The following is a 12,472-nucleotide window of genomic DNA, read 5'->3' on the forward strand; positions in this document are numbered from 1 at the left end:
ATATGCCGAGTTGGAAGGGACCCATCAGGATCATCGAGTCCAACTCCTGGCCCTGTACAGAACCATCCCCAAGAGCCATGCCAGGTACCCAAGAGTATTGTTCAAATGCTTCTTGAACTCTGTCAGGCTGGTGCTGTGACCACATCCCTGGGGAGCCTGTTCCAGTGCCCAAATACCCTCTGGGTGAAAAACCTTTTCCTGATATCCAACCTAAGCCTCCCCTGAACTAACTTCATGCACTTTCCTTGAGTCCCGTCACTGGTCACCACAGAGAAGAGATCAGCCTGCCTCTCCTCTTCCCCTCACAAGGAAGCTGCAGACTGCAATGAGGTTTCCCCTCAGTCTCCTCCAGGCTGAACTGACCAAATGACCTCAGCCTCTCCTCATGCAGCTTCCCCTCAAGGCCCTTCACCATCTCCATTGCCCTCCTTTGGATGCTCTCCAATAGTTTCATATCCTTCTTACATTGTGGCACCCAAAACTGCACACAATATTCCAAGGTGAGGCTGCCCCAGCGCAGAGCAGAGTGGGACAATCCCCTCCCTTGCCAGGCTGGTGATGCTGTGCCTGATGCCCCCCTGGACAGGCTTGGCCCTCCTGGCTGCCAGGGCACTGCTGACTCATGTTCAACTTGCCATTAGCCAGGACCCCCAGGTCCCTTTCCACAGTGCTTCTCTCCAGCCTCTCGTTCTCTAGCCTATGCACACAACCAGGGTTGCCCCATCCAATGTCCAGAATCCAGCGCTTGCCCTTTTTAAACTTCTTACAGTTGGTGATTGCCCAGGCCTCTGATTTGTTGGGGTCTCTCTGCAGGCACTCTCTGCCCTTGAGAGAGTCAACAGCTCCTCCCAATTTAGTGGTTTTGGCAAACTTACTTAGTATTCCTTTGAGAATTGGGTCCAAATATTTGTTAGCACTTATCACCGTATCCAAACTGAGAATGCACAGGAAAAACAGAAATTAGGCTGTGATTTATTGCAGATCTTTTCATGCAGCTGCTCTACACTGACCCCTCCTCATACCTCCACTTCCCATCTCCTGTATATGCCCTCTGGTTGTACATGAGGTAGCCATGACCTCCCTCTCAGGTCAAAGCTGACACAAAATCCCATCAGTGTTTTCAAAGAATGGGGGGGAAACCAACGCTTTTTCATTACATTCGTTAAGTGTGTGCTCCAGTTCACTAGACCAGAGCCCCATTTTAGATGGTGCACTGCACAGTGTCAGAGTCCCAGGGCCCTTTCCTTGCCCTGGACTGACGGGCTGCTTAAGGCATACGGATACATTCCCGCACTGCTGCCCATCAAGGCTCCCAGCAGAACAGTAACTGCATCAAATGTTTAAGATGTGCTTCAAAATTGCACCAGATGCCTTTACATCCTTGTAAAGCCTGCCTGTCTTTTATAAGCGAGAAAAGAGCTTTAGTTCTGGGGTTTGGGACCAGCTTTGAGACTTAGCTGTAATGAAAGGTAGCTGCTGTACATGGTTATGTGCACTGCCTGCACATAATGAGGTCAGAATTGTTAGAGGAAACTGAGGATAAAGGCTTGAATGTTAACTTATAGTTGAGACTCTTTATCCAGCAACAATTCAGGTTAAGCAACTTTTCTCCTAAAGCAATACCAGACACTTTGCTTTTCTTGGACATATAACTGCAGTGGCTTGTCAAAATGTCAGAGGGGGGACATCCATGTCACAGCTTGTCTGTGACCCACGGGACCAGGTTCCTTTCCGTGCTGCATCCAGCCCTGCTTTGGTGAGACCTCAGGTGTGACCCCTCCCCACAGAGTACATCAAAGTGGTGTAACTTATGTGTGCATATCAGTATGGTATTCCAGCAGATGCCTACCTCAGAGATATACAGAAATGCTGTTTTTCCCATGTTTTCACCCCAAAGAGTTTGACATGGCTACTTTTTATCCAGCATACAAGTTCCCAGTACCTCAGGAGGCTGTTGTAAGGATGAGCAGCCTTGCAATGTATCAAGCCTGGAAGCTTCTCCTTCCTGACTGCTGGGAGACTGCTGATTACTGTCGTGAAAACGTTTACAGGTCCCACCAGCCCTACTTGTCCTTTTGGCTTATCTCACATTCCCGGAGATGGAGAAAGTGTGTGCTGTACTCTCTGCAGCCCAGAGGATGAGAAGTCCCATCACCAAGGCAATGGTATCTGCTTCATCCAGATAGATGGATTGTAGTGAGATATTTGGCCTATAAACTCAGATTGAAGCACCTTTCTGCAAGAGCATGATCAGACCTATTTAACATCAGACCTATTTAACATGCAGGACAAGGATGGCCAGGAAAAAAAGGGTGCTGTCTTATGGAGCATTTTTGTTATTCCTGTTTACACTAAATGCTCTGCTCACCTGCTTCTCGCAGCTGCTTCGTGTTGGTTGTGCTCCATGGGCGGACACAGAGTTATGCAGACGGGGGAGAGAGCTTTTTGTGGTCGGAGGAATCGGTGTGAGACGCCCATCCCCACCCCAGGCGCCCCCACACTGACCCACCCACAGTGCTCCGGAACTTCCAGCTGTCGTGGGCAGCTGGAGGGATATTTTTAACAGGGCATCACACTCCATATATGAAGCAGAAAAGTTTGAGCCCATGAAGCCCAAAACGAAAAAAAAAAAAAAAAAAAGATGGAAATGAGAGACACTTCTTGCTTTGTTCTCTCCCTATTTTTTAATTAAAGATCTTTGATCTTTTTGGTGTTTCCTTCTCCATTTCTGGAAGGCAACTTTTTTGGTTCATATCTGTTGACAATATTTCTAGATCACTAATAATAACAACGAGGGGAAAATCCAGGTCAAATAAACAGGTGGCATTTCTCCTCAGAGAAAAGAGGAAGGTATGTACAAGCAGAGAGAAACCACTGATCAGGTGTGCTTGGGGTGCCTTCTAAGCTTGCAAAACAAGTGTCACACCAAAGGCTGAAGCAAAATTGCCTTTCTTTTCACATGTTTTTCCCCTCCTGATTTTACATAGCATTTTTACAAAGCTCCAAGAAACACAAGCTTTTTGTTGCTCAGTCCCGTCATTAAATTCAAAAATAAATGTGTCTTGGCTAACGTGAGTGGGTGGTGTAAACAGCTTCACCCCTTTAATAATTCGAGGCACAGCTCAGCTGCCTGTGAAATGAGCTTCCGCCTGCCTGGATGCTAAACCAAAGCCTTGTGGTTGCTGTACCATGGGTGTGACAGGCACAAAACAACCGGGCCAGGAAGTGCAGAGTTGAAAGGCAAGGAGTGAAAACAGTCTGTGTGTATGCATGAGGGAGGGGGAAAGAGAGGGAGAGGGTAGTCAAGCACTTGACAATGTCACAGAGGCACTAAAAAGTGGATGGTGGGAAGACTGCCCAATAGTAGGATTTCTCCTACATCTCAGCATTGCTTGTGGGGGTGAGGGGTGTTGTCAGGCCACACAGAATTTTAAGCAGTGTGTTGCTGATCTGGCATCCAGGAGCAGGGAAACGATTTGAAGCAGGGGTTCATGCAGTGAAAGAGTCCCTGATATTCCTGTGTCTTTGGCAACTGGAAAACAGGTGAAGCAAAACCACTATGGATATCCTGAAGTCTTCAATCTAACTTATGGGGGCTGGCATTGGCTTACGCTGGTTTAACTGCAGGTAGTCTGGGAATTGGAAAGTTCTGAGATGAAGAGGTTGGAAATGATACCTTGAGTTCTAATAGTTGATAAAAAGATTGGAAGACAGAAATTAAAGTAGAAAGAAAAGAAGCCATAGAGAGTGAGAAAATAAACCGGTATTTTGGGGAGAAGGCCACTGTGACTCTGCCCTTGCCTGAACAGATGGCAGTGGATAAACACAAATGGCTGCACCCAAGTTGGGAAGTTTGAATGACTTCCACTCTAGCCCTCTCTGAGATTTAGTGTTCTAGCTCCTCAAACTGGTTACCTTATGCTCCTCTTAGTCAATAGTGAGTGTGTGTGAGAAGGAGGGAGGGCAAGAGTTGAAACAAGAAGCCCCTCCAGGTGCCAATTCGGAGCATGGAAATAGGGATCCTTCACTGCTGGAAGACCCGGGCTCTTTCACTGACCATGGCAGTCCCCTGGTGCTAGCCTGGCAGCAGTGGGCACAAGTGTGGCTGGTGCCTGTAGGGGTCCACAGCCCAGAATTCCCACCCACAGGGCAATGGGAGGCAGATCCATTGCAGGAGCCAGGTAGACTCATCTTTGTGATAGCAGGTTCAAGGAGGAAGCCCTGCAGCAGCTGCTTACCATTAAAGTGACATTTACTTGAGCTTTGCCTCTAACCCGGACCCAGTAGGTCAGGTAATGCCCACATGGGCTTGGGTTAGGTTCCCCCAGTGCCCAGTGATGCTTTTAGTTATGTCCCACTGGGAAAACTGCCTGCACTTGGTGCTGCTCTGTTGCACCGTGGTGGGGGAGCTCAGCACCCAGGCTGCTCCTGTAGCCTCACTAACCAGACCCTTGCCCTGGATTTACTGCCCGTGTCATGGCATCGCATGAGCCTGCCTACAATTAACTACAACCCATTCCACAGAGAAGAAAAGACACTCAAAACAGTCCAGTGAAATAAATGCTTAAGTCCAAAATCTCAGGCGAAATGACCACCCTGGGAAGCAAACCTCAAAATTGCCCCAAAAACTCAGACAGAGCTCTCTGAGGTGCCTATAGCAGTGCACACAAGGGCTTGCAACAGCTCCCCTTTCATCACACCAGGCTGCTCCCCAGGCCAACCCTGCCTTCCTGCCCTCCCTGTGCCCAGCCCTAGGGGAAGTGACCTGCAATGATGAGCTTTTGTGCAAGTGATCCTCTCTTCATGCTGTGTAACACCAGAGTGAAGAGCCCCCAGCTCTCCTCACTCCCAGAGGAGTGCACCTATGGTTCAGGTATGGCAGCAGCTGAGAGGTGTCCAGGAGGTTCCCTGGAGGGGTGTCACAGCCACCTGTGGCAGAAGAGAGAGGAACAGCCTCTCTGAAGGGCTTGGCAGGATGGTTAAAAGCTCTGTGAATATATTAAATATGTCATTAACATAGACATTAAATTTTCAAGGATTCCTGCAGGACCTCAGGGAGATGAGCTTATAAAATCTCACACATGAGTCCCATGGCTTTCTCAAATTTGTGATTAAGATGCCAGTGGCTAACAAGGCTGGCCAGCATTCAGGCTCCATGGCATAAATGGAGCTTTGTTCACGTCCTTCTCACTTCATGGTAGCTCAGAGCAGTGGAAGAGCTCTGTTGTGAATGTGGATGTTGGCTACAAGGCACCGTGCTCTTTTCAGCAGTTGGTTGTGACTGTGTAGAAGTGCAGTTTGCCAGCTGAGAGTTCCTATAAGTTTTGGAGTCCTGCTCACTGCCTTCACACTGAACTAACATATTTCCTTTTCTTGAGGGTCTGGAGAAAAGAGATACTTTATAGATGCAGATAGATATGAAACCAGATAGCGTCTCTGAGATCCTCCTACAAACACATGCAAGGAGTGCCACACTAGCAGTCCCAGCACACACTTAACAAGGGAGGCTCTTTTTTTTTCATTGAGGGGGTGGGAATGTTGAAAAGAATCCATACAAAAATATTCTCAAAGAAAAAGAAAGCCACAGGAGGAACAGAGCACTCTACCGCTGCTGAGCTCAGCTCTGGAGCTCGATGTCAGTAGCTTTTTTTTTTTTTTTCTAATTTCCCCATTGAAACACAGGCAGCTCAGGAGGTCCTGATGTGCTCTGCCTCTTCTGTTGCTCTGGGGAGCTTCCTGCCCACTCTATTCCTGATGCCTGTTGTGAGCCAAGGAAGAGTTAGCTTAATCAGCAACACCAGCCTCTGAGTAGTGCCAAGTTGTTGTCATCAATCACTTCAAAAATCACTGCACTGAAAATAGTACACAGGGTCAGATGTTCAAAAACTGGCATGGTTTCACTGGTGTCATTTAACCTCAGCCACAAAGCCAGACCACACCCCTAAAGAAACACTTCTTATTTGCTTTACGTATTATTTGTGACTTTTAAATCCACTCACACAAAGCTGCTCTTCACCTTTCCTAGAGGAAATAACTGCTATGAATGGTCAGTCACCTCCAGGTGAAGGCAGGCTGGACCAACAAGGAACCTGTATCCCCCCCAAGACATGCCTGGGGCCACTGGTCTGAGGGTTTGCTCGGAGCTTCTCTGGGCTGCAGACCACCCCCTCTCCCTTGGAATCTCAGTCCAAATATTTGGCAGATGCACTTGGGGCTCATTACATTACAGAGGCAGCATGTTCATTGCGCTCCCCCGAATGGCATTTTGTGTGTGCTGCACTTGTTTTGTATTTGCTATATTTAAGCCACAGAAATATGCGCTGGTGAGGAAAAGAGGGAAGTGGTGGTATCTTGGAGGCAGAGAGGGAATGAAAATCATTTCCCAAAGCTGCAAGCCTCTGTGCAGAACTCTGGCCCACAAGAAGGAAAGAGGAGCCCAGTTTCTGCACTGAGGACCTCGCCAGGTCACCCATACTGCAGTTTATCTGGGAATGAATACAAGGTAACTCTGGTGTTACGCTGTCGTAACTAAGGATGGAAATTGCTTGAAGCCTTTGCACCTGAGGACTCCTCCTGGGCTTCTATTATGAAACTGCCATGTTAGGGACATGCAGGAAGACAGGTGTGCAGCACTGCAGGATTCATACATGGAACAAGATTTTTAAACTTGTCTGGCATTGTTTGCTCCTTTTCCTCCACCCCAGGCTTTGCAACCTTCTACCTGACCATCGTTTACCCCAGACCATGCTCATCACCCCCACAGCTCCTCCCCTTCTTGCCATGACTTGTGGGGCTCACAAAGCAGGAGGAAGGCAGGGCCTGTCTCTATGCTGCTGCTGGAGGTGACAGCAAGGAAGGCCAAAGTCCTGGGTGCTCCTGACTTGCTCTTTCAGTCATGGACTTAGGATACCTTTGATGTTTGCTAACATGTCCTATAGTGTCTTGCCTCATAGAATACAATCTTTCATGATCTTTGGTCTTTCCAGGCCAGTTGTCTGCTTCACAGCATGGGGTGGAGGAGGACCAGAATGTACTTGGGCATGTATAAAGAAAGGTTTTCTCCTCCGCTGTGTTTTAGAGCTTGCCTAAAATTTGCCTCTTAAGTGCAGGTGAGGGTGCAAGGAGAGTATGGAGGTGAACATGGGCTGGGGCCACATTTTAACTGTAGTCCTCATGTAACCAGCAAGTTTCAGCAGCAGGCATTGCTGCTTGATAACATGGGAAGAGATGGCTTCAGTCCCTAAGAGAGCCCCAAACAGACTCAGGATCTCAGCCTGCTGTCATGATGGACAGTGAAGGTTGTGGCAGGGAGACATGTCTGGGCACCTGAGAGCCAAGAAACAAGTAAGAGGCAAAATATTACCTAATGATTCAAGAGGATCCCAATGGGGAAGCTAGGAACATATTGACTTTCTGTCTACAAAGCTGAATCCATTCCTGGAGATGGTGTAACAGGGCCTTCTTGATCTTAAGCATGTTGGTTGTACTAGGACAGGCAGCCCTAAGCAGGCATCTCACATGCTGCAGACCCATGGAAAGCAATGTGTTCCACTCCCTGCACTCCTCTGGGCAAGCTGATTTCATGGCTGTCCAGCAGCAGGACTTCAAGCTAGCCCATTACCAGCAGCGTGGACAACATTGTCCTGGATGGTCCCAAAAAGCAGGCTCTTAGTGCCTGTCTCTCCAAGTCTCTGATCCCTCTTATAGTATCTTTGATCAGCTTACAGTGTAGCTGTCTGCCAGCTGTCCAGGAAAGCAAAAATTAGTTTCCAAAGTTTTTCGGGTGCCTTAACTAGAAAACAAGGAATGATTTTCAAAAACGAGAGACAGGGAAAAAATAAGGCTAGAGCTGCAGCACTAGACATGCCATCCACACACTTGGCGAGCACTTAAGAGCGGCTCAGCCAGCCATGGTTGCTAAGCAGTCTGAGAAACTGGAATGTGCTGCTCCCTCCAACCCTGCATGAACATTGCCACCCAAAACCTGCCCAGAAAAGGCATCAGTGCTGATTTTGAAATGGGTTCTGGGGGGAAAAAAATGCAATTGGTGGCTCCTTCATCCTGCTCTCTCAAGTTATATACATGAGGACAGGTAGGGTGTATGCTTGTGCATACACCTCCCAAACACCAAATGCTGCCAGAGGCACGGGCCATTGTGGGAAGTGTTCTTGATCTGAAAGCAGCTGTCTCAGACCACCACAAATGCAGCAAAGTGGGAGAAAGAACAGATAAAAGAAGGATTACCTAGGGAAAGTGTAATCTCTGCGGTACAACAAAAGCTAAAGGTGACTCCCCTTTCTGTCCCCAGCCCTCTCCCTCTGTATCCATAGCTGTTCCTTGGCATACCAAGTGTGTCCTGGCCACCATGCCACAGGACACAACCACTGCATTATGCTTTGGTCATTCCCAAAGATCCAGCTGTGCTGAGCATCTGGCAAGTCCCAGGACATTGAATTTGTTCCTGAATCACTGCAGAAGATCAGCACTAGTAACTTTTCCCCACAAAGTACCCCAGAGCAGCAGATGGAAAAACTTGCAAAAGCACCATCATGAGAAATGAGGAACTTGAGGGTGGAGCAGCGACACAGTGATGGGAAGGGGGGAAATGATTGCACAGTGGTTAGAGGATGTCAGCAGAGAAAAACAAGCGGGTATCAAACTCTTCTAGAAAGAGAGCAAGAAATGTTACAGGATGACAATGAATGTCCAACAAGCTGGCCAGAGAAGGTAGAAGTATAGGAATGGAGTCAATCCAAAGAGCAGCATGGGCAGGGTGCAGTAGGAGAATTGTGGCAACACTCTAATATGTTTAGTTAGAAAGAGTAATGGCAAACTTGTATATGGTCAGAAAGTTAAAGTCCTTGCCCAGATTTCTCATGGCAGGGGTCAGGCTCTTGTCTTTTACCTCTCCCCTAAAACCTTTCCCAAGTGATGGTTCCAGCACCTGCTGTGTTCCCCGCTCTTAAATATGATCATTAACCTATGTTTTCGGACCAAGATCCCCAGGTAAGAGCAGTCAGGTTTGCACCCTGTGTTCCCACAGAAGACTTGCCTGGGTGAGATACCTGCTGGAGACGTCCTGTGGGATGTCCATCAGCAATACGAAGATGCCTTGCGCATCTCTTCTGAGCATGGGAGTTACACAGAAACACAAAAAAGACAAGTTACATCGAAAAAACATGTATAAATTGTCTTCCTTAAAGGCTAAGGCAGGCCTGATCTACCTCAGACACCCGAAGCTCAAAGCTGTGGTCTGCCCAACCATCCCCCCACCTCCTTTGGCCTCTTGCTGCTCTGAACATGCTAACAAGAGACCTCCATACAAATTGCTGTCTGCATGGTCTGCTGAGTATTGCCACCCACTGCCAGTCCTTGCTTCCAGGTGAATGAAATCACCCAGGCCTGAGCTAAGTCTCTGTATCTGCATAACACACATACATCTCCACAGCAAGCAGGGAAATTTCAACAATATCCCACATTTTCAGGGGGGTCCACACAGAGCCCTCCCACACAGTATCTTATGGGGGAAAGAAAGAGGCTTTCCCCCAGACCTCTATCCAGCTACTGGGTCGTGCTCCCCCTTTCCAGGTTTCTGTAGGCCTGCAATGGACCTGAAAGCCTCCTGCTCTCTTGATTCAGGGGATTCAGTGGGCCGGAGACTGTGTGGCAATGGGAAGAGTGAAGTACTTCTTCATATATCCACTCCCCTCAGAGCAATATGTAACTGATGCATATCAGCCAGAAAATCCTGCTCAGCCCTTTCCAGCAGCTTTCTGAGTGCCTGGGAGGAGCAGAGCACTTAGGCATTCTCAGACTATAATCTCTTCTCTGATAATCCTGATTTACTCTTTGGCCTGGAAGCAAAGGCTAATAGAAAGCAAAGTGCTTCGGCAAAGCTCAGCAGGTAATTTACTAGCTGTGGTTTAGTTGTCTCAAGTATAATGTGGGGATACCATTGCTGAGAATTAGTGTTTGTGAAGGTGCACTGGAGCTGTCAGGGAGATGGAAGTACACCATAATTGTCAATTACTGCTTTGAAAAAGTCACTGTTTTCTGGAGACAAAGCTAAAATCAGCTGTTGTCACTTAGAAATTTCACTGGGGACACTCACGATGACCTATTTTTAACGTAACAGAAGATTAGGCTGCAATACCGTGAATAATTTATAGGCATAGTAGCATGATCACAGCCACAATACAATGGCAGCTTCAGTTCTGCCTGATGATGGAGGGAGACAGACCTCTCTGGCAATTTCCACTGAATTAGCAAAACAAGACACACGTGGAATGACTGTCCCGAGCCTTTCAAAAGCATGTGTGTCAGGATGAATACATGTCCAGAAGGACTAAGTGGGGCAAAGATTTTATCTAGAGCATCCATAAACCTTCTCAGTCTCCCAGCTGTTTCAACAAGCACTGGGGGCAGAGAAATGGGACTGTGTGTAGGGCTTGAGGTGATGGAGAAGAAGAGAGTAGCTTTCTGCATTTGCTATTCTAAACTATATTGAGAAACCAAGAGAAACAGCTCATACATCCCTATCACATATATTTGCATAGGATAGAGGAGATTTCCTTGAAAGAGGAGGCTGCAATATGAATGAGGTAATTTGCATCTGCAACCTTAAGTTCAAAAAATCTTCTGCAAGATAAGATCAAAAAGACCAGAGGGAATTTGTAACGATTGACCAGAACTGTAGGAGGCTCCAGGTTGAAGTGAGATGCTGCAATTAGTCTGTGGCACTGAAAACCTTTAACAAATTGACCAGGCTTCCGAAGTGAGAGCTGCCACCCCCTAAAAGGCTGAAATGGACTCAAACACATATTAAGTATGCATGATGAGACATTTATAGCTTTCAGCATTGCCACAAATATTTCCTCTCCTCTTTCCCTGGCATTCCATAGCCCAAAGCGCACAGCTGCTTTTTCCAGAAAGCGACTTCTCTGCCTTTGCCTCTGAGTTCACATCCTATGTGACACACATGAAATGGGGGAATAGTTGATTCAGTCAGAGATGTAGAAAGGTCACCCTTAAAATTTTGCCTTGGAGCTACATCAGTGACACTGTGCTGGCAACAGCCCCTACACTTTTCCTAGGGAAGAAATGGGTGCCTCTGGAAATGCCACAGCCGTGAGTGCTGTAGAGCCCATCTGAACTCAGAAACCCTGGAAATGGCCTGTAGGCCCCAGAAGTCTGCACACCAGTGTGAAGAGCATCCTTTTCTGCTTTTACTGAATCTGGAGTAATTTTCTCTCATTTCTGCTTTCTAAGGCTACAGGGTTTATTTTCAGCATACAATATAAATAGCTCATGTTCATTATTCCTGCTGAAAATTACTTAAGATGATAGGTCATCTGGAATTGGCAGCTTGGATTTTTTATTCAGGGACAGTTTTGGGGGTTGTTTTACATGCACATTGCTCTGTAAAAACCTAACTCTGTCTTCCTTGTCATTTGCTTAACTTCTTCATACAGCATCATCCTCTGTGTGACAGGTCAGTGTACTCAATGAAAAACATTTGCATTCAAAATGGTGAGTCTACCTATCCTGACCCTAATGGGGAAAGATACAGGAATATGGGGAAGGTATCACCATTGACTTCACAAGCCTCCTTCCAAATTGTGTCTATTTACCAACCTCATAGATTTGCCAGGGATTCCCTCTGCCTGTCACTCCCTCTCCCCCCTCCCCCCAAAAAAGAAGCATTTGCAGCTGTTTAAGAGGCACAAGGGAGAGCTTGTTGAAGGACCCTACATCTTTAAATGCTGGCAGAGGAACAGCAAATCGTATAGAAAATACAACGTGCATGTTTGGTACTTCTGTTGGTTGATGTAAAGTCCAGCATTTAAAAAAAAGTCACAGAAGAGAAACGAAGAAGTCCTAAGGGTAGCAATAAATATATGAAAAGTCCATATCTCTCTAGAGAGACATGTTAATAATAAATAGCACTATACATTTTGGAAGGAAGACTAAATTTGAAGAAAATACCTCACAGTCCTCACAGTCTCTGGGAAAATACGGTGTTTCTGCCTTTTTTTCTTGGGGTGACAGGAAAGATGCTTAAAGGAAGGAATGCAAGGTCCATTCATTGCAATGTTCTTTCATTTATATCCGCCTTTAACTGCTGTCTTCAGCCCGCCCCATACCCAAATTTAGAGCTTTCACACACGCTGCTGAAGGCAACGGAGTGGCTGCAGCGAGTGGCCCACCGGCCACGGGGAAGGCAAGCGGCGGCAGCCCGTTCCCTGCCCCATTCCACGCGGCAAGGGTCAGAGGGATTTTGCGGATGTTCCGTCTTTGGGACAAACGGCCTGAGGGGCCAGACGCATCGAATGAAAAAACGGAACAGCCGCAGCACTGCCGCCGCTCCCAGAAAGGTACGGAGGAGGCACCGGCCGCGCCGGCTCCGCCGCGTCCCGCGGGGCCGACCCCGGGGGCTCCGCACCCCCGCACCGTCCGCGGGGTGGGGGCGGGC

The 12,472-nt window shown here is 47.6% G+C and overlaps 1 protein-coding gene across 4 annotated transcripts in view; it reads left to right on the plus strand.

Annotated features, from left to right (window-relative positions):
• RIPOR2 (RHO family interacting cell polarization regulator 2) overlaps positions 1-12,472 on the plus strand; it is a 68,914-nt gene that overhangs the window by 4,359 nt on the left and 52,083 nt on the right. Inside the window, exon 1 of one of the 4 annotated variants that reach the window (XM_032120428.1) lies at positions 12,175-12,374. The exons of 2 other annotated variants lie outside the window; for them this stretch is intronic. In XM_032120428.1, coding sequence (XP_031976319.1) covers positions 12,284-12,374 — 91 coding nt within the window. In that variant the 5' untranslated portion in view covers positions 12,175-12,283. Of the gene's footprint in view, positions 1-12,174; positions 12,375-12,472 lie in introns of those variants that run through there. One more of the 4 variants, XM_032120454.1, reaches the window with a different exon arrangement.

Source organism: Corvus moneduloides, chromosome 1 (assembly GCF_009650955.1).
Source record: "Corvus moneduloides isolate bCorMon1 chromosome 1, bCorMon1.pri, whole genome shotgun sequence".
NCBI lineage: Eukaryota > Metazoa > Chordata > Aves > Passeriformes > Corvidae > Corvus > Corvus moneduloides.